General features: G+C 37.1%; 1 protein-coding gene across 2 annotated transcripts in view; it reads right to left on the bottom strand.

The window, feature by feature from the left end:
- The window catches only part of MICU1 (mitochondrial calcium uptake 1), a 234750-nt gene extending 214774 nt beyond the window's left edge, over positions 1-19976 (bottom strand). For both annotated transcript variants that reach the window (XM_046651419.1, XM_046651428.1), the window contains exons 1-2: positions 19858-19976; positions 9106-9267 (exon numbers count right to left, since the gene is read on the bottom strand). In XM_046651419.1, the coding sequence (XP_046507375.1) occupies positions 9106-9266 (161 nt within the window). In that variant the 5' untranslated portion in view covers position 9267; positions 19858-19976. The remainder of the gene's footprint in view (positions 1-9105; positions 9268-19857) is intronic.
- Between the last annotated feature and the right edge of the window lie 2840 nt (positions 19977-22816).

The raw sequence follows: 22816 nt of genomic DNA, 5'->3' as shown, positions 1-22816 counted from the left end.
TTCAAAATCCTACACCATTTAGTGACTGGACCATAACATGTAATTTAGTGCTCTGCATGGTTATTTATGTTTTCCAGAATCTATCTTGCCCTTAAACTATTAGGTGGACTCAAATGACATTGTTGTTTTGACAAATCAAAAACTTTCAAGTATCAGCAGTGTCATAAAATTCAACCTAATAGATAAGGTCATCAAGAAGAGAATGGACACTGTATTCTTTTCTTTGAAGTATCTAGAGTTCCTAACCCAGTGCAATGTGTCTGTGGCTGATTAAGGAACACAAATGGAAGTCTTCATGTTGACCAGAAAAGGGGTTGGAAAAAAATACCCTGGGATTAAGATACTGCGATGTGAGAAAATTCTTGATGTATTCCTTTCACATGACTATTCAGAGATGATTTAAATAGTTTTTATTTCATTTACCTGCAAATAATATTTTCTAAATACCAACAAAGGCAAAGGATTATCTGAATTTGAAGCAAGAATAATAATTGATTTTTTAAAGGCTAACACCTAAAAATAAACAAGTTTTAAAAAAGCAACAGTAAACTACCACACTGACTTAAGCCTTTTTCCAACTTTGGTTCAAAAGTGACCTTTTGACTTTAGCTCAAATTTCTTCTAAACCTTGACCAAGTGATGTACTGGATCATTTCATTACTTTCTTTCCCTCTGAAATCTTGTGTAGCTGAAAGATGATGGACTGGTAATGTGGAGACCCAAGCTATTTATCCATGAAGAAAAGAGACAGCATTCATTCCATTCATCACTCAAGAGCTTATGAGCTACACTAGTTGCTAAGATGAATATGAATAAGACTATCTCTGTCCTTAAAGTTCACAGCCAATAGGGAAAACAGACAAATAAACAGATAAAGGAACATATAAGGACAGAGAAAAGGGTCAGGAAAAGCCTCCTGGAAAGAGTGATTCATTAGCTCACTTCTGGAAAACCTAAAGTTCTAAAAAAGAAAATCTATAGACAATTCAACATCATCGGGTAGAACAGAAACTCTCCTAACCATACTGCTTTATTCAGTTCAATTAACTAAAGAGCATTTATAATTTTTTCTGAAAAACTTACAGGCTATTATCTGTGATACTCTGAACACTGCTCATGTATAATAGATGGGTTACACCCTATTACATCCATACAATTTTTACCACCTTAGGAGTTGCATGTTTACAAGAGTCCGTTTGTTTTTTATCTATTTTATTCCTGATAGTTAAAGTCATTGCAGTAATAATATAATGATTAAACATTACAGAACTGATGAAATACAATGATGTACAGAAAGAGGATTTCTGCTTCCAATGACAACAGAGTAGCTGTACTAGACTTGCCTTTATACAGAGGGGAAAGATAAAGAAAACTAAACAAAATATACAAAAAAATATTTTCAAATACTGCACAATAGACAGCCACTCTCTGAGAAAAGTGAGGCCTTTAATTGCCCTGAAGTTCTGCGTGGACACATTTTCCAGATCATAAGCAGGATCCCAAGCAAAATACAGTCATCATGTTAAGTTGGGAAAACAGAGATCCAAGTTTGGAGAGGCTGAGGTGGCTGGATTGGTAGGGAGGAAGACAAGCGAGGAAGAAGTAATACACAGAAAAGTTTCATGAATCTACATGAGGTATCCCTGAGCTAAGATTAAGTGGTGCATTCTTAGGGTTAAACTATCCAAAACTGGGCAAAGGATAATTACCAAGGAGCTGTAACCCAAATAATTTCTAAAACTCACAAGCAGGAAATGTTCAGGTTGTGACAAATCACTGAACACCCAAGACACTTATAAACACTGCAGAAGGGTCATATCTTATTAGTAGGGCTAAATTATCCCTAGAACAAAGGATATTCTAAACCATGCCTTAAAAAAATGCTTAAAAACAAGGTTGAGGGCTGGCACTGAGAACAAAGAGCAGGAGACAGCTTGCTGCAGCTGGCACAGCCTGAAGCAACTGGGAAAAGGTGCACAACTCGAGGCTTATCCCTCAGGAGGGAGGGGAAAAAATGGAATGTGTATCTGGCATTCTAGCTTTTCAGAAGGCTGCCTGAAGGACTAGTATCTGTCTCACCTGACTTGAGGTGCTGATGGGGAGCTGGCATAATTTGGATGCCTGGTGGCTGATGAGAAGAGAGAGTAGGGCAGCTTGCTGCTGTAGACCAGAGAACTTGCAGTGTCACAGACAAACACCAGAGAGAGCAAGAAATTACAAGCTCCTGAAAAAGAAATTGGCAAGCCTCTCTAACTGAGAAATTGGCCACACAGACTCAGAGAAGCTGTATCCTCCCCCAAAAAGTTTCAGAGGCACCCAATATCTACAGTTAGGCTGATTTATATAGGGTCTTCACCTGTATAAAGCTGGTCCATAAAGACTCAGATATGGGCTGATTCTTCAAAAACTTGGATCTCAACATAAAGTTACAAGACACATGAAGAAAGAGAGAAATGTGGCCCAAACAAAGGGACAAAATAAATCTCCAGAAACTGATCCTAAAGAAACAGAGGAGGGGCCAGCCCCACGGCATAGTGATTGGGTCCAGTGCATTCTGCTTTGGCAGCCCAGGGACATGGGTTTGGATCCCAGGTGCAGACCTACACCACTCATCAGGCCATGTTGTGGCAGCAACCCATAAACAAAATAGGGGAAGACTGGCACAGGTGTTAGTTCAGGGCTAATCTTCCTCAAGTAAAAAAAGAGGAAGATTGGCAACAGATGTTGGCTCAGAATGAATCTTCCTCACCAAAAAAAGAAAAAGAAGAAACAGAGGAATGTTAATTACCTGAAAAAGAATTTAAAATATCCATCATAAAGATGCTCTATAAGCTCAAGAAAACAATGCATCAAAAAATGAGCATCAGGAGAGACAAAAATATTAAAAAGAAGCAAACAGAAATTCTGGAGCTGAAGAATACAATTACTGACCTGAAAAATTCACTAGGAGGATTCAACAGCAGACCTGATCAAGCAGAGGAAAGAACTGGAAAACTCAAAGATAGATGATTTGCTATTATCCAATCAGAGGAACAAAATACAAAAGAAAGTGAAGAAAGCCTATGGGACTTATGAGACATGGTCAAGAAGACCAATACACCCATTACGGGAGTTTCAGAAGGAGAAAGGAGACAGAGGAAGGAGTAGAAAGATTAAAGAAATTATGGCCAAAACCCCCAAATCTTGGGACGTTAACGGACATCTAGACTCAAGAAGCCCAATGGATTCCCAATAGGAAAAACCCAAAGAAATCCACACTGAGAGGCTAACCATCAACTGAGCCTCCAGTGAGTTGTAATCTTTTTGCTGGTGGAAGGTCTTGTAAAAACATGCAATATCTGCAAAGTGCAATAAAATAAAGTACAATAAAATGAGCTATGCCTATATTAAGAAGTGGGTCCTTCAGGAGGTGATTAGGTTATAAGGGCAGAGCTCTCATGAATGGTATTAGTGCCCTTATAAAAGAGGCCTGAGAGAGCTCCTTTACCCCCTTCTACCAAGTAAGGTTACAGAGAAACGACAGCCATCAATGAGGAAGCTGACCATCACCATACATTGAATCTGCCAGTAACACGATCTTGGACTTCCAAGACTCCAGAACTGTAAGAAATAAATGTTTATTGTTTATAAGCCATCCAGTTTATGGTATTTTTGTTACAGCTGTCCAAACAAACTAAGACATACACATACAACAGAATATTATTCAGTCTTGAAGAAGGAAATTCTGACACATGCTACAAACATGGATGAAACTTGAAGACATTATACTAAGTGAAATAAGCAAAACATATGAATGTTCCACCTATAGGAGGAATGTAGAGTAGTCAAATCCACAGAGACATAACAGAAAATGGTCACCAGGGGCAACAGAGAGGGAGACAAGGGGACTTACTGCTTAATGGGTACAGTTTGAATTTAGGAAGATGAAAAAGTTCAGGAGATAGAGAGTGGAAATGGTTGTACAATGCTAATGTACTTAATATCATTGAAGTGTACACTTAAAACCGTAAATCTCATGTTACATATATTTTGCCACAATAAAAAAAGAGCAGCAGCCACTTAAAAAAACTATTAGACAAAAAAAGACAGAAAAATGAGACCGATAATTAGAAGAAAATCAGTCAAGAGAAATAGACTGAGAAATGATAGAGATGATAGAATAAGCCGAAATGGACTTTAAAAGGATGATTATATATATGTTAAAGCATTTAAAGGAAAATATGAACATGAAAGATAAAAGATATTTTTATTTTTATTTGTTTATTTTTTGGTAAGGAAGAATGCCCTGAGCTAACATCTGTGCCGATCTTCCTCTGCTTTATATGTGGGATGCTGCCACAGCATGGCTTGATGAGCAGCATGTAGGTCCACGCCTAGGATCTGAACCTGTGAACACCGAGCCACCAAAGCAGAGCATCCAAACCTAACCACTTAAGTCGCTGGGCTAGTCCATAAAGATAAATGATAATTTCAAAAAGGTACTTCTAGAGATTAAAAATACAATGTCTAAAATTTTTTAAAAATCACTAGATAGACTTAGCAGATAAGATACTGCAGAGAAAGAGATCAGTGACCTTGAAGAGACAACAATAAAAACTTCCAAAACTGAAGCAGAGAGAAAAACAGCTGTACAAAACATAAACAGAACCTTGGTAATACTGGATATCGATGGGACAATATCAAACAGTCTAGCACATCTGTGAATTGAAGTCCCAGAAAGGATGTGTGTGTGGGTAGAGATGAAGACAGAAAAACTTAATGAATAAACAATGGACAAGAATTGTTCGAATTTCATGAAAAGTATCAATTCACAGTCCAAGAAAATCGATAAAGCTTAAACAGAATAAACACAGGGGCTGGCCCCGGGGCCAAGTGGTTAAATTCATGTGCTCTGCTTCAGTGGCCCAGGCTTCACCAGTTCAGACATGGCAGTGCTTGTCAAGCCATGCTAAGGCGGCGTCCCACATGCCACAACTGGCAGGACCCACAACTAAAAATACCAACTATGTACCAGGGGGCTTTGGGAGAAAAAGGAAAAGTAAAATCTTAAAAAAAGAAAAAAAAAAGTAAAGGCAAAATAAAGATATTTCCAGACAAAAGCTGACAGGATCCATCCGCAGCAGACAAGCACTCCTAGTAAGGGAAGTACTTCAGGTGGACGAAGAATTACATTAGCTACATGACACAGCCAGTTTGAACCCAGGTATTCAGACTCCAAACCCTGAATCCTTGCTGCTATATCTCAGTGTCTTTTTTGAGACTGAGGAAGTAAAAGCAACCTAAAATTGTGACAAACGTTCTTTCTCTAACAGTAATCTAATATGGTTTATTTAAGTCAATTCACGTTAGTGAATTCAGGTAGTATACCCAGTCTTTACACAAATCTAATTGCATAACACAGAAGACATTCATTTTTGTTTGCCAGCAAACATTCCAAATTGTTTATTTTGCTATTTACCTATATATTTCAAAACTATTTATAACACTACACACTAAACATTTTGTTGTTGTTATTAAGGGAAAAGAATTTTTTTGGTTGTTAAGGAAAAGGGATTGGGGAAGGGAAAGAGATTTTTTTTTCTTTAGTACCTATTTTCATTTAGTTATTCTTCTTTCAATTATTTTGTTGAGCTCATAATGGTTTATAACATTGTGTAATTTGGAGTGTACACTACTATTCATTAATTTCTATATAGATGTCATCATGTTCACCACCAGTAGTCTAATTTTTATCCATCACCATACATATGTGCCCCTTCACCCCTTTTGTCCACCTCCCCAACCCCTTTCCCTTCTGGTAACCACTAACATGTTCTCTTTGTCCATGTGTTTATCTTCCACATATGAGTAAAATCGGGCTGTATTTGTCTTTCTCTGTGTGGCTTAGTTCACTTAACATCACACCCTCAAGGTCCATCTATGCTGTTGCAAATGGGAAGTTTTGTTCTTTTTTATGGCTGAGTAATATTCCAGTGTATATATATACCACATCGTCTTTATCCATTCATCCTTAGAAGGGCACCTGGGTTGCTTCCATGTCTTGGTTATTGTGAGTAATGCTGTAATGAAGATAGGGATGCATAAATCTCTTTGGATTGTTGATTTCATGTTCTGTGGATAAACACCCTGTAGTGGAACAGCTGGACCATATGGTATTTTTTGAGGAATCTCCATAGTGTTTTCCATAGGGGCTGCATCAGTTTGCACTCCCACCAGCAGTGTATAAGGATTCTCTTTTCTCCACATCCTCTCCAACATTTATTAAATTTTCTCTTGTTACTTGTCGAGGTAGGCCTGTATTGCTATAAATTTCCCTCTCAGAACCACTTTTGCTGTATCCCATAAATTTTGGCATGTTGTATTTTCATTTTCACTTGTCTCCAGGTATTTTTTTGATTTCCCCTTCGATTTCTTCAGTGACCCAGTCATTGTTCAGTAGCATTTTGTTTAGTCTCCACATATTTGTGGCTTTTCTTCCTGTAGTTAATTTCTAGTTTCATACCATTGTGGTCAGAGAAGATGCTTGGTATTATTTCAATCTTCTTAACTTTATTGAGGCTTGTTTTGCCACCTAATATGTGATCAATCCTGGAGAATGTTTCACGTGCATTTGAAAAGAGATTTTTATTCTTCACTTTTGTTTTAGACTTTTCAAGATGAAACATGTTGCTCTTCTGTAATTTAAATTACGAATTTTAAAGTTTTAATTTTTATAAAAATTAAAAATTATATAATACCCTCTTTTTAAAAGAACATTAAGTTATTTCTGCTCATTTAACAATTCAAAACGAGGATAGAAAAAAGACAAAAATTAGATGGTAAACCTTCTGTCTATATCCTCTAACAAGGTAACTCATATGTATTTTAGAGAGTCTTTGCTATTGATCTTGATCTCAGTATAAGCATGAAAATTTCAACAAGTTTTATTTTTTGTTTCAAAACTTGAGAATAATTACATTTCATTTCTTTATATCTTCTTACATGGCACAGCAAAGGCATAAGACTAACAATCCTGGAGCCCTAAAATTCTAGTACTTATTATATTTATGATTTTGAAACACTCAAGAAATTATAACCTGTGACAAAAATATATGCATTAGAAAAATCGTAATATTGAGGATATGCTGATGACATGTAGATTTTCTGCTTTTGGATGTTTTGGTGTTCAAAAATTATAGAAGCTATACCAACAAAAATGTGAATGTTTCCTTTACCTAACACTCCAAAACCACCTTCTTATTCTTTTTCTCAGAGTAAGCACAAAAAGCAGCAAAACACAAATTAAGAAAAATAAAATAACCTAACTTGTTCATCAGCGTTTAATCTGAATAGTACAAACAAATTAACTCTGGGGGAAAAAAGAGTAATAACTCCTTAAACATTCAAACCATCAAACAACTTCTCAACTTTTTCAAATACAGTCTGTTGTCTTCTTTGATGTTAGACTAAGCCAAAAGGCAATTCTAAATGCACCTGCATGATAATTCCATTGTAGGAAAGCATCCCTCAAGAAATTGCTAAGCATTTACTATTTATTACAGCTAAAGGACAAAGAATGCATTTCCTACTCCTCCTCTCCTTTCTTGCCTCCCTCTCTTTGTCCCTCAGTCTAGATCCTTCTCTCTCTCTCTCTTCCTGTCATTTTACCTGGAAAGTTTTCTAAGCCCATCCATTCCTTTCTAAGAGTCCTCTACCCTCATTATCATCTCAAACTAATATTAATGTCTGTCAGTAGCTTCTCCCCAGTCCAGTTTATCCCACTGTTGTGGCTATATTAATTTCTCTTAAAACTTATCTATTATTAGTCTCTTCCTTCAAAATCTCTTAGCTCACCACTGCCTAGAGATTAAAATCTCAACACCTTAGCACAGTATATAAGATGCTTTATATCACGACCCCAGCTTTTTTTTTTTGGAAAGCCAGTCTTTTCAGCTAATATTCTGTCTCCTTCTTTCTTCACCTTCACCCTCATGTTATACCTGATAATAACAGCTAACACTTATTGATGGCTTACTATGTGCCAAGTACTTTCTACACCAGACATTTATTTTTACAAAGTTATGTGCCAGGCACTGTTCTAAGCATTTAACAAATAAAAGCTCATTTAATCTTCATAACAACCCTCTGAGATAGGTACATCATTATCCCCATTTTATAGATGAGGAAATCTAAGCACACACACAGGCACACAGTCACAAGCATACACACATTGCTGGTGGGAAGGGAAAACAGTCCAGCATTTCCTCAAAATGTTAAACATAGAGTTACCATATGATCCAGCAATTTTACTTCTAGGTATATACCCATGAGAAATGAAAACATATTCCACTCAAAAACTTATACACAAATGTTCACAGCAATACTACTTATAATAGCCAAAAAAGAGAAATAAGCTAAACAGTCATCAATAGATAAACGAACAAATAAAATGTAGTGTCCATTCCATACAATGGAATATTATTTGGCCACAAAAAAGAATGAAGTACTAATTTTTGGTACAATATAGACGAACCTCGAAAGCATTATGCTAAGTGAATGAGGCCAGTCACAAAGACCATATATTGTATGATTCCATTTATATGAAATGTCCAAAATAGGCAAATCTACAGACAGAAAGTACATTAGTGGTTGCCTTGGGCTGAGGAGGATGGAGAAAGTGGGAGGTGACTGCTAAATGGTATGGCGTTTCTTTATGGAGCAATGAAAATTTTCATGAATTAGATAGCAGTGAAGGCTGCACAACTTTGTGAATATACTAAAAACTACTGAAAAGTATGTGTTAAATTGGTCAATTATTAAATTTACTCATTTATTATATATTATATTTAATATTTACTATAAATTTATTAAGTTGGTAAATTATTTAAAATGCCCAGCAGAGGAGACAGGCAGACCCTGAAGCAGAATATATTTCCTATTTGTTGCTTTGATATGATAGCTGAATTCTTTGAAACATCTTATTTCAGACAAATATTATCAATGCCAAGTAATTTGGGCAAGAAATTTTGATACATAGTTAAGCCAGAAATCAATTCCTTTTAGATAACAGAGACAACCAGAAGAATAAAAGAACATGCAGGAACAAAATGCTCAGATAACACTCACCTCTTCCATAAGAGACCAGTACTTGCAGTTACTGCAGATGCTCCCAGGAAAGCCACCATCATTACTCGTCGCCTCATCTGGGTGGGCTGTGATCCTCCATGGTACCATCGAGAACTCACAGCCAGTTCTGCCAATGCAGAAAGTGAGTTAAGACGAAACATCCTGTGGATAAAAAGTAGAAACATTATTCCTAACTAGTGGTAGTGACAGTGATGATAGTGATGATACTATCAACATCACCAATAAACATTAGGTACTTACTCAATGGCAGACACTATTCTGAACATTTTGCATGTATTGTCCCATTTAATCCTCAGAACAATTGTATGAGAAAAGTATTACTTATAAACCTGATATATCAGTGAAAGTACAATTAGAAGACAAGATTCCATGGCCATACCACCCTGAATGCACCCGATCTCGTCTGATCTTGGAAGCTAAGTAGGGTCGGGCCTGGGTAGTACTTGAATGGGAGAAGACAAGAAACCACACGGTAATTTGAACAGGGCAAATTTAATAGGAAGCATTATTAATTACAATAGGGGACTAAGTACTAAGGGGTAAAGAGACAGCTGATACTGGGAGTAGCCACTACTTTGAGGGCTGATACAGAGCAACAAGAAAGGAATAAATCTGCAAAGGGGCCACTCCCAACAGGACTGAAATCCAGACTTTGTGGAAAGGACAGAGCCATGAATGTCTAAGAAATTTATGTAACATAACGTGCCATGCCAGCAGAACTCACTGTCAAGCCATCTACTAGGAGAACTCATGCCAGTGGAGGTCGTTGGGAAGGTGCCCATGGGGAGATGCCGTAGTAGGGAACTCACTGGGAAACTGCATTGTGGGAACGCAGCCAGTAAAACTCACTAGGGCTGCAACGCCACTGGGTCTCCCAGGTGCTGCTGGCCACGGCATGCTACAGGAGCAAGCAGCAAACAGCACACCAAGATCAGGAAGAAACACCCCTTCTTTCTCCAGTCTCCCCCTCTAATCCTTCTACTGACAAAGCTTAACAAAAGCTAGCAGGGAGAAATTTCCAGTATCACAAACAGGACAATGAAAGATGGATTTGGAGCTGAAAAGCAATAGTTGGACAAATGGCACATCCATTTTACAGATGTGGAAACTCAGATTCAGTGATTTGCTCAAGAGTAAGCAGCTAGGGAGTAGTGGGTCTAGAATCTGAACCAAGAGTGGAATGACTCCAGAGCCCAAATTTTTAACTAGGATACTTTGCTGTCCCCTACCTTGTAAAGCTGATATTGCTTTTGCTACAGTAATTTAGGTTTTAATAAAATCTTTCTCACTCCAGGCCCTTGGAAGCCCTCCTCCCCAGCAGATTCCTTTATTTCATACTTTTAACTTCACCTTCTCCTTTAATTTTTTATCTTATATCAGAAACACCTGTATTACAGCATACTATTTATTCAATAAACATTCATTCTCCCATTCCCCACCCCATAGGCAATACTACTTTCCCATTCTTTTCATTTTGGGTGTCTATCTTGTCGTTTGCCTTGCTTTGACCAATGGGATTGGGCCAGTTCCAGAAAATGCTTTTAAGAAGTATTGTTGTTAGCCTTCTTGTGCTCCTGCACTCTACCAAGAGAAGATCATGCCCCAGGTAGACACTGATCCTTCAACCTGGGTTCCATAATGAATAGATTCAGCCTGGAGCCAGGCACAGTCAAGACCAGCTAAGCCAGCTGAGCAGAGCCGATCTGCAGAATGCTCGTGAGAAATAAATACTTGTTATTGTAAGCCACTAAAATTTGGGGGTTGTTTGTTGTCACAGCAAAAGCTAACTAATTCAGCATCTAAGAGAATTACTGGGAAGTTCTCATTCAACAAAAATGTATTAAGTTCATATTATCCAGCCCTTTATGAGACCTAAAAGGCCAAAAAAAATTTTACATTCTAATTAGGCAAGATACACATGAAACATTTTTTAAGTGATACATTTCTAAAATGGTATCTTGAAAAAATATTAAAATATTAGGGTACAGATGTTAGAGCATTAAAATTTTTTTAAAGGACCAGGGTAAGACTGTGTTAGTCAGCAAAGGCTTTTGTTTAGTCTTGAGCCTCAGAATGGTGTAAAATTTTGATCAAGTGATAGAAATGTCAAGGATACCCCAAAAAACTTAGGATCATTTCTGGCACCTCTATACAGAGAATTAATGGAAAACAATTTTTTTCCTCTAGACAATGATCTTAAGGCCAGAGTATAGTCCCTCATTCTTTTATTCAATCAGGCAGACTGAAAAAGAAAGAGGCATTCATTCCTAGTTACATGACTTTTTGTAGGGGCAATTCACTCAAATCACACAAAGTATCCATGCACCTCTCCTTTGACTTTCTCAAAGCATAGTTCACTGCTTCCTAATTTAAATTATCTCACATTTTTTACATATCTTCTTATGGCAATTAAAATATTCATTCATATATAAGTTTGCCTCCCTCACTTGGCTCTGAGCTTCCTTCAGGGCCAAAATTATTTTCTTCCTCTTTATAAATGCATAGTCTAGCACAGGGCCTGTTACATTACAGGTGCTTAAAATATTTAACTATTTTACTTTCACATGAAAAACGTCAAGGTACAAATTATACAGGTACTGTCTCCTAACATGTAAGTGTACCTCTCAGCCCCAATATACTAAGAAAACTGTCTTTTATTGCAGAGAACTCTATATTTTATAAGTGGTCCAATGAATACTCTTTGATTTACACTATAATCAATTTCCAGACATGGAAAAGGGGGCACCTATATTAAAATGTATTAACAATTCCATGTCAGAACTCAACTCCTTGACATGTTACTCAGAGTCTCATTCAGCAGCAAAGACTTGATTTGTACTACAGGCCAATCTATAATAATAATATATATTTCTGCTAAAGGAAGTCTCTTTCTACATAAATAACAATTTCAATGGAATTTTTTTTTTTAGAGTTCACAGCAACAGATATCTTTACATATACCCTTTTATAACAATCTGTCTATATTTATGTTCTCTCTAGAAAGGATCCTGCTAGGTTGACAGCAGTATAAGATATTTCACAGGCTATCTTCCTGCCTTTTTTACCTTTACTCCAACTTCTACTTACTCAGGTACTTTTTTTTTTTTCTAAGACTTTCCCTTGCTTACTTGAAGATATTGTTTTAAACTTTAGGATTTAACTACAGAAAAATTAGAACATCACAAATTAAAGTTCTACTGAGCGTGTAGATAAGTTTGTACTGTTGTTGTATATTTCGTTTTGTTTTAATAAACCATGGCCCAGCAAGCTAAGTGTCTTACTCAAGGTAATCTAGTTAATTAATTAATTAGACCTTACTAACTTGTTCTCTTACTGGCCATTAATTTTGAAGTCAGTCAGGGCTATGTTTGATTCCTGACTTGGCAATTTTGTGCTTCCATAAAAAAGGGATAGTAACACTTGCTGCAAATGATTGACGAGAATTAAATGAGACAATGCTTGTAAAAAGCTGAGCACAGTGCCTAACACACAGTAAAGTATGAACAAATGTTTGTTTGGAAGGTAATATCTATTATGTAATATAAATCTCACTGAAAGGGTGCATAAATATATAACATTTAAATATCTTCCTTTTAATGTAAACATTTAATTAAAATGCAAAGTAAGACTCTAATAATAAACTTACCTATTATCTATCCTTGCTATTCTAATCAAGGAAACAGACATTTTTGTTCCTTTTCTTCTAACCTAAATATCATTTCGAATCCATGGAATCACTTTGTCGTTTCTAAGAAACGTTGTATTTTGACTCAAAAACTATCTAGTCCAACAAGAAAAAAAAAAACAACCCAATTCAAAAGTAGGCAAAGGACTTGAACAGACATGTCTCCAAGGAAGATATACAAATGGTCAATGAGCACATGAAAAGATGCTCAACATTACTAGTCATGCCTGCAAACTCCAGCTGCCTTGGCCTCCCCAGACTCTCCCAAATCAGGGAGATCACTGTGTTCTGCCTGGGTCCCCCTCCCTGCTCTGCAGCAGGGAAACTCTCTTCAGGCAGCAAGCCAAAGCAGAGTACACTTCATTTGTTTCCCATCTCTCAGGGATCACCCTTCTTTGCTGCGTTATGTCCAAAATCTAGGAAACCACTATTTCATATATTTCGTCTGTCTTTTTAGCTGTTTCAGGCAGGAGGGTAAATATGGTCTCCGTTATTCCTTCTTGACCAGAAATGGAAGTTAAGACCAATTTTTCTGTCCCTTTTATTCCTCACTGTCTTTGCGAATTATTTTAAAGCAACTCTCAGACATTGTATCATTTCACTGCTATTTATTTTGGCATGTCTCTCCAAAAATATGGACTTTCTTTCCACATAATCATGTCACTTGTACCCTTTATAAATTTAACAATAATTCCTTGGTATGATCTAATACCCAGTCCATATTCCAATTTCCCCAACTTTCTCAAAAGAAACTTTTTTCTTTTAAACTGGTTATTCAAATTCACTTTAATGCTAGCATTTAACAAATACTACACTCTGTCAGGGGTACTATGCTAAATGCTTGATATCCATTACCTTATTTAATCCTCAACAATCCCTGAGGTAAGTATTATTGTTACTCCTATTTTACTGAGAAGGACGTCAAAGCTTAACACTTTAAGAAATGTGCCTAAGGTTATAACCAGTAGATGGCAGAGGAACGTCTCTCTAATCCCAAAGCTATTGCTCTTAACCATTATGCTTCATTATCTTGGGAATTATTAGGATAGAAAGTCAGATGATATCAATACTGAAGTTGAAAATCAAAATCTGAAACTACTTAACTCAAATGCTATCACAGAACAAAACCTGAGAAAATTAGCAATACTGCTTTATTTGAAATATATTACAATAGACTCCACTTGATAATTCTTAAAAATACAATTTCCAAATCTAAAAGCAAGTTTTATTTGAACAAGCAAGGGAACATGATTGAAATGAAAATTGACTATCATCTGAAACTAGAGAATGTAGATTCAAGTGTATTTATAATGTTCTACAACAGCTGTGTCAAATAGAACACGTTGTGGTGATAGAAGTGTTTTATATCTGCACTGTTCAATACAGAAACCACTAGCCATATGTGGCTGTCGAGCACCTGAAATGTGTCTAGTGAAACTGATAAACTGAATTTTTAACTTTAATTAGCATAAATTTAAGTTGTAATTATCAATTCACTGTCTCCACCACTGTGAGCTCCTTGATGAATGGAATATGTTTTCCTCTCTCTCCAGTGCCTTGGTACATATTAGACAGATAAAACATGTTTATTGATTCCTGGTCAAATGTGTGGATGGAATTTTCTAGACGTGTCCAAGTAAGTTCTCTAAATGCATCAGACTGATAAAGGTTACAGAGTACAGGCTTAATATATTGGATTATATCCTATTTCTATTCTGATTTTTAAAGCAGATGAAAAATCTTAATGACTCATTTGTTCACCAGAAATGTTCTGAGCTTGTATATATGACGTGCACTCTGTTGAGGGCTCAGGGTATGACGACGAATTAAGATGTGTTTCTGGTATCAAGAATCACTCAGTCTCATATGAAATACATACAATTGATCCACAAAATAAGAACGTTTTTTTAAGGTAAAAATAATTATTATAGGGGCCGGCCTTGGGGCCAAGTTGTTAAGTTCGCACGTTCTGCTTCAGCAGCCCAGGGTTTTGCTGGTTTGGATCCTGGGCACGGACATGGCACAGCTCATCAGGCCATGGTGAGGTGGCGTCCCACATGCCACAACTAAAAATGTACAACTATGTACTGGGGGCATTTGGGGAGAAAAAGCAGAAAAAAATAAAAGATTGGCAACAGTTGTTAGCTCAGGTGCCAATCTTAAAAAAATAAAAAAAAAAATATTATTATAGGAACCACCAAGGAAAATAGCCACCTGAAGGTGGAGGGAAGTTTTACAAATTGAAGAATGACTCATTAATCTAGTTTAAAGATGAATGGTAGCTCACCAGTTGGAAGATGGCAGGATGGTGGAGAGGCATTCCAAGTACAACAAACAGCCTATGCAAAGGCATAAAGACACAGAAAGGTATGGCTTGTAGTGGGGGCAAAAGGTAGTTCACTATGACTGGAACATGGGGGAAGGAATAAGAAGGGAAGGTAAAGACTTAAGAGCTAAACCAGAAAGACCTATTAGAGCTAGATTCTCATGCCCTTTAAACACTATGCTATAGACTGCTCACTTAATCCTACTAGGATAGTAGACAAGAAAAGCTATGATCTTTATTTTTTAAAAAGAAAAAAATAGCTTGCCGATTTAATTTCAATACTCAATGAACTCTAAAAAGCAAAATCTAAATTATAAATTATAAGTAGTGCTTATAAATAGACACCAAGTAACTGTCCAACTCTGAACAAGCAACGTTATTAGGATAGGCACTTTAAGTTTTAAATGACCAGCATTAAATCACTTTGAAGAGAAATGTAAACATTATTTGTATACCTGACATGAATGATGAGGAAATGTTTCACTGAAGTTTCAATTTTTTCATAGTTAGTAAAACCCATCTTAAATTTATTATTAGTTAGCCTAGGGATTGTCCACAATTTGCAAAAACTGACTGCTCTGTTTGGGGAAAAAAATTAATCCATTTCTAGTTGTTTCTTTTTTCATAAACAGGGCTAAAACACCTGTCCTCTCAATGTGGCAATATTTAACTTCCCAATGCCAGATCATTGATTATATTTAACATCAACCACTTCTCACAGTTATTCAATTACACAGTTGCCTTTTTTGGGTTTTCAAGCAACATTCTAAACTCTTCTCTCTTCCACTTGCAGGTGTCCAGCATATCACATTCTCAAAACAGCACTTTGTCACAGGAGTATTACCCTAAACGTATCCTTAAAAATAAAGACAAATCTACTTTTATCATTCTGCCTATTACCAAAAGTCAATATAAATTTCTGAGCTAAAATTCCAAGGTGCTCAACGCCTAGCTCCCCTTGTATAGAGAAGGAGCATGCTATCTTCCACTTAATATTAAACTTTATTGAGCTCAGAGTTTGTGTACAATTCTCTCAATATATTCCCCCAGGGTGCCAGCTATCATACTTGGATTAGGCAATCTTCAAATACTTGAGCTGTTCACTAACAATCACGCAGTTTAAACAAAGTTTTCTAGTTTATTGCTATATATGCAACATGGAATTTAAAAACCTGCTAAAATCAAGACAAACTGAATGAAGAACAATCTAGTTAACTCCTCATACACCTACATATTTTAAACTTCCCAGGGCTAAACATTCTGAAATTTGAAAAATAAAATCGTTTTAGACATTGTTCTTTGTTCTTGTTATTATTAGAAATTACACTTAATGAGAACCTATTACATCCCAGACACTTGGAATACATTAATTAAATTAATCCTCACAAGACCTCTATGAGATAGGTATTATCACTTCTACTTCACAAATGGAATAAACTCAAGTTCAGAGAGATTAAGTAACTTGCCCAACTTCAAGAAGTGATGGAGTCGGGTTTTAGAATTAGATCTATTTAAACTAAAGCCGATGCCACCAATGTTAGCAATTAAAGTTCAAATGTCCACTGAATTGAACCACTAACATTTCTTTTAAACGAAAACAAGACAGTGGGGGTAACCAATATGTTGCTTCAATTATATTTTCTCTTCAAATATAACGAACCATCAGAATAATCCATAAAGATATAAAACCAGACACTAATGTTAACTATAATTTTAAAGTTAACACCCAGTGAGAGCAGTTAGCAATAATTACAGTGATTTTTTTTTCATACAATGCTCACAATGAAGTGATTTCTACACTAATAGATTTTGAAACATGGAATAATTAAAGGAATCAAGCATTAATCATATTGATTACATACACTTAAACACTTAAAACATTTTTATTTACTATTTATAAACTGTACACAGTAATAAAAATATTTATCAATAATCAATTTTAACAAACTGGCCAAATATTCAATATATTTAAAGTTAGAAAGGCTGACTACTCCAGAGTACAGGTACTATATATGTAGTTACAGTATAAATATATGCACTCAAAGAGTTTAAATTTCAAGTTCTCTTAGATAATAAAATAATAAACATGAAAAAAGGAAAAATCAACATACAAACTGTAAAACAATTTATATTGGGGAAGGAAAGCAAGTTCTCTTAAGAAAACAAATACATGTAAAATTATTTTAGTGAACATCTGTTGTTTTTACCTGTCCAGCAACCCTTCTCCCTTCTCCAGGAAATGACTCTTGAATTTTCCTTTAGGAACTATATGTCACCTACCCTTAATTCATGTGTTTGAAACTGTCTCCCTCTAGGCCCCACTCCAGGGTGGGAAGGAGATCCAATCCTGGCCACGCAAAGCATTCCATCACTCTGGCCACAGAGATTGCCTCTAGGATGGGCAATGACCCAAATCAGCCCAATGAGATTCCCATACAGTAGTTTGCTGGAATCATAAACAAAGGGAAGCTCTCTTCTGGGGTTTCTAAGGTTATAGGATGTAAGCCTAGTGCTATTAGTACCATCTTTCCCAGGGAGTCTGACTCCAGACTCTAACTTTTCCACACTGATTTCCAAATATGCAGTGGTAGCTAGTGGTTACCTGGTGGCAGGGAAAAAGATAAATTAGGAATTCGACTTTCAATGTTATATTTTCTATAATGTTTTCATTTTTCAAAAATAAGTATGTATTGCTTTGATAATAGAAAATATAAAACATAAAAAATACTGCCCCTGTGTTTTCTTCTCAAATATGCTCAGATACCAATATTTAATGTCTTAAAAGTATTAACAATTTTCTCATAATTTATGAAAGCAAGTACAACATCTATTTAAAAAGAATCAACTTTTTCCCTGAGCACAAAATCAAGTGATTTTCGCTTAGAGTGGGGAAAAAAAGTTGTGAGTAAACTTTTTTAAAAAATTGGTTCTCTTTTAAAAAGGGATATGTTAAACAACTCTATAAGGAAAAAATTATTAACGTTCAATAACTGTTGCAGCCACTATAAAAACTGCTCGAGTTAAAACTAAAGATTAAACTTGGCCAAATTAGGTTTAATAACTTTATCAGCTACTTTAGTTCTATAATTCTGAATAAGATCCAAAGGGTAGTTAAATCTTTCAGTAATGAATTATTTTATATAACATTGCAGTATGAGAGAAATTATATACCATTGCTTTATTCTGAAATATAGGAAAGTCAGTCTCAAGATGCACCCCTTGGGAATATAAAAAGTCTACTGAATATAGTAAATGTTCTATAGATTATAAAGGAAGATAGCAATATACACTTTTTTTCTCTTGCTTCTATTTGCTTTTATTAGTTTCTATCACTCTTTCCCTTTCTCTCCAGGCACACAACCCACTCCTGAATCTTTGCTTTTTGTTAGTATTATTTTGTGTTTTATAATCCGCAATAAAGACTCTTAGAAGGTGTTAATGACACTTTCTTGACATAATTAGGGGCCATAGTGATGTTCTTAAGCGGAAGAGAGAATCACCTATCAAGGATGATGATAAAGAGTAACTGGAGGCAAAACTACCTTCTCACAGACAAGTGGCAGTAGGTTCTAAAAAGTTTTTAGGATAAAGCAATATTCAGTAAGTTCATTACCTTGTGCAACACCAGAAAGAGAGCGGGTTGGTCATCCCAGGCCAACACCTATGTCTCAAGATGCTGACATTTTATTAATTTGTCATATGGTTTAATGAAACCTAAACTCTCCTACTGCTATCAAGCCCAAACTGTTTCACTTTATCTGCAAACTCCTTTTTTTCTACTGCTAGATCACTTGCACATGTGACCCAAAGGGATGCTTTAACTTAAAAAAAGGTATATCAGAGAAGCCACCCCAAAAACTGTGACGGACACATCTATCTGTAAAATAACAGAAAGAAAATAGGCCTTTCCAGGTACTACAGGTAGAATAAAACATTTTACTCTAGCCCTTTAGCTATAAAATGGTTATACTGCTTATATTTACAAATACCTACAATACTTTTTAGGCAACTGAAAGGGAAGGAAAAGAAACCATAAATCATAAGATGACAGAGATGGCAACTTAAAGAACAGTCTGTTTTAAAATCTTCTCCCAATATTCACAGAGTCAATAACACCCGGCTCGTTCTCAAGGGATCGTATGGCAAGCCAGGATGGAATGAGAGAATGAGAACAGGAAGGCGCTGGAAAAGATAAAAACTGAACAGTCCAAGAAGCCTGCACTTTGCTTTGCTCCTCCGGGTCCCCACTGATTTTCCACTTCTTTCGTTTCAATGATTATACTTCTCCCCATCAGAGATCTAGCTGTAAACTCCACTAGCCACTTCCAACCACATCCACAAAGCCCAGGGAAACCAGGAAAGTCTACTCGTGTATCCTTGGTCGCCCGTAAGGAGAGGGACGTTGGCGCCCAAGTGAACCCTGCGGCTGGGAACTCGGCATTGGGAGAAGTTCTCCAGGGCCAGGGAAAAGGGACGGAGTGAGGTGAAGGAAAGCGGAGGACGGGAAGTAGACAGGACTAAGAACTCCTCTCAAACCCCTGAGCTGAGATGAGAGCATCAGGGAAGACAGCTGTCCCTCCAGACCTGAGAAATCGCCGGAGCCCAGAGCAGACAAACGGCCAGCCGCAGAGGTCAGGTCCCTAAAGCTATTTCACGCCTCGTTCCCTTTCGACCTCCCTAACTTGGTATCTCCTCAGACGACTCAGAGTCCAGGACTCACCCGTCCACGCTCGAGCTTCAGCCGCTTCTGAGCCAAAACCGCCCACCTCTCACAACCATAGAGACGAAAAAACAGCAGAGACAGCCTCCACCTCCACCGCCCACCCTCACGTGACTCTCCCAGCCGCTGGGCCTGTCGGGATCGTGGCGAAATGCGTGTGGGAGGGGCAGGGAGGAAAAGGAGTGGGGCGGGGCCAAGAAAGCAACCTGCCCCCGGCCTCGGGTCCGCCCCCTCCGTGTTTAGGCGGGAAAGTCGGAGGGCTCTCAGAAACTCTTGGGCTTTTCCTCTGGTGCCCCTCCCCACGACACACTCCCAACGGGTATAGGAGCCTGTTAGGAGGTTTATTGTGCCTACTGCCGCCTCATTGGTACCCGTTTACGTGCTGGCTAAGTAAAAAAGAATGAGTGAAAAGAAAACTGGACCACAGTGAGTTGGAAATTGTTGCTTTCGAACTGCGTTTAGGTTTAGGCTTCTGGTGAAATTTCCCTCTTTCCTGACCTTGAAGCTTCTTTGAGTTTAGAAACTTCACCACTTCCTCTACTCAGTGAGTTTTTCAACGTTCTCTTTGCAAACTGATACTATTGGAGAGTTTAATCCCTAAGATATTAAGAACGTATTTTTCTCCAAAGATGTTGCTCTCAGAAGTGGGGATAGAGAAAGATCGTCTCTCCTGCTATGGAAATAAAATGAAAATATTTTGATTAGGATACCAGAGAACTTTCAAATAGAAATTTCCCCTTCAGGAATTTCCTTAGCCGAGCTGTTGAAAAGGCTACACCCGTGAAAACAAAAGGAGGCAGACAGAACTATCACTGGGTTCAATTGTGAAGCAAGCAAAACAACTATTCTCTCCATTTCTTCTGAGGACCCTCCCTCCCCACTAATCTAAGAGCAACAGATTGTGTTTATGCCACGTTGCTAGCGCTTCACATACAACCCAGTATTTGTTTCTAACCCCTCTGTGGGATGGATACCGTTTTTATTCCATTGCAGGTGGGGAGGCAGGCTAAGCCCCTTAAAGTAGCGCAGTAAATTCTGGAGCTGGAAGACAGAGCTAATCAGGAAGACACCAAGGTCTGGACTCTTAAGCAATGTTCTTCAGTCTGTGCTCCCCTGGATCTCCCTGCCGCGGGAGTTAGGATTCTTTGCCGATTTGCTTCTCTGCTGTCAAAATGTGCCTTTTCTGTGACTCTTTCCATTTAGAGCCTGTTGTCTATTAAATGAGAAATCTGATAAAGCAATCCTTCCCCATTTATTAGTAGGCACTTAGCATAGTCTCCTTCCCAGGCAGCATGTCCATGAGCTCTGATAACGGGAATTTCGAGTTGTGTTATAGGTTGCCATGGAACACTTTGGACCCTCATAGAACTTTATTTTTTTCTTAAAGATTGGCACCTAACCTAACAACTGTTGCCAATCTTTTTTTTTTTCCTGCCTTTTCTCCCAAAATCCCCCCAGTACATAGTTGTAGATCCTTCTGGTTGTGCTATGTGGGAGGCCGCCCCAGCGTGGACTGGTGAGCGGCTCCATGTCCGCGCCCAGGATTCGAGCCGGCAAAACCCTGGGCTGGTGATGCGGAAGGCGGGAACTTAACCACTCGGCCACCGGGCCAGCCCCTTGTAGAACTTTAAATAGTAGCTATGTCACCTGTTTCTCAGAACACAAAAAAAAGAAAGTTAAATCATCGATACACAAGTGTTGAACAAAAATCAATTTTTGAGAATTGGTGAAGTTCAATCTTGGTTTTAGGCAATATTTGTCCATATAAAACTAAATAACCAGTTGAGCTAATTATTAAATAGCATGTGAAAACATAAATCACTGATTCTCAAACCTTTTGATCTCCGGACCTTTTTATACTCTTAAAAATTATTGAGGACTACAAACAACTTTTGTTTGTGTGTGTTATACCTATCAATACCTACCATATTAGAAATTAAAACTGAAATTTTTTTGTTTAGTCATTTAAAAAACCCCAGTATCTGTTGACATAAATAACATATTTTTATGAACAATAACTATATTTCCCCCCAAAATAGAAAAGCAGCCTGGTTTTACATTCTTGTAAATTTCTTTAATGTCCAGCTTATTGGAGACAGCTGATTCTCATATCTTTTCTTCATTGATCTGTTTCAGTATCACACATCATGTGATAACTGGAACACTCCACTATACACTCAGAAAATGAAATTGATAAAGGCAAATAACAGCTTATTATTATTAGGAAAAATGTTTTGACCTTATAGATCACCAGAAAATTTTCAGGAACCCCCTTGAGTCCTTGGACCACACTTTCAGAAGCACTATTTTAAACCAAACAAATGTTAGCTACTAATGTATTTTTTGTCTAACCATTTTGGAATCCAGTAGAACATTTAGTGGAAAGAGGAACAAGATAGAGACAATTTACAGACTGGATCAGTCTTATAAATGTGAGTATTCTTTCCTGATTTTTCATAAGCATAGAGTAAGTCAGCAGAATTCAGGGTCATAACTGTACACAAGAACATTCTGCACTGAAAATTGGCCCACCAATGCAATATTGTCTTTCAGACTGCTGTGGAAGGTGGTTCCTGCCACGTGAATATATGATATCACTAAAGTGGGTTTGTATCCCCTTCACAAGCTAATACTAAGACCCCAATAAAATTTGAAGTCAGAATTCTTTTCATAAGCATGTGTTAAATGCCTACTGCATGCAAGTCTCATAATAGGTGCTAGGCTTATAAAAATTTATAAGCACAGTTCCTGCCCTTGGGCAACTTATATATAATGAGACACACTCTAGTATAAGTGTATTTTTTCCATGTTCAATAGTTCCCAAGTCAGTTTGATGATCAAATGTCTCAGAATTATCTAGGGAGAATTTAAAAATACAGATTTCTGGATCATGACATATGCTGTTTAACCAGAGTGGTGCTCAGGAATTTAGACTTATATTTATTTTATTTTATTTATT

This window comes from Equus quagga, chromosome 2, assembly GCF_021613505.1.
Source record: "Equus quagga isolate Etosha38 chromosome 2, UCLA_HA_Equagga_1.0, whole genome shotgun sequence".
In the NCBI taxonomy this organism is placed as follows: Eukaryota; Metazoa; Chordata; class Mammalia; order Perissodactyla; family Equidae; genus Equus; species Equus quagga.
This window is presented reverse-complemented; position numbering and strand designations above follow the sequence as displayed.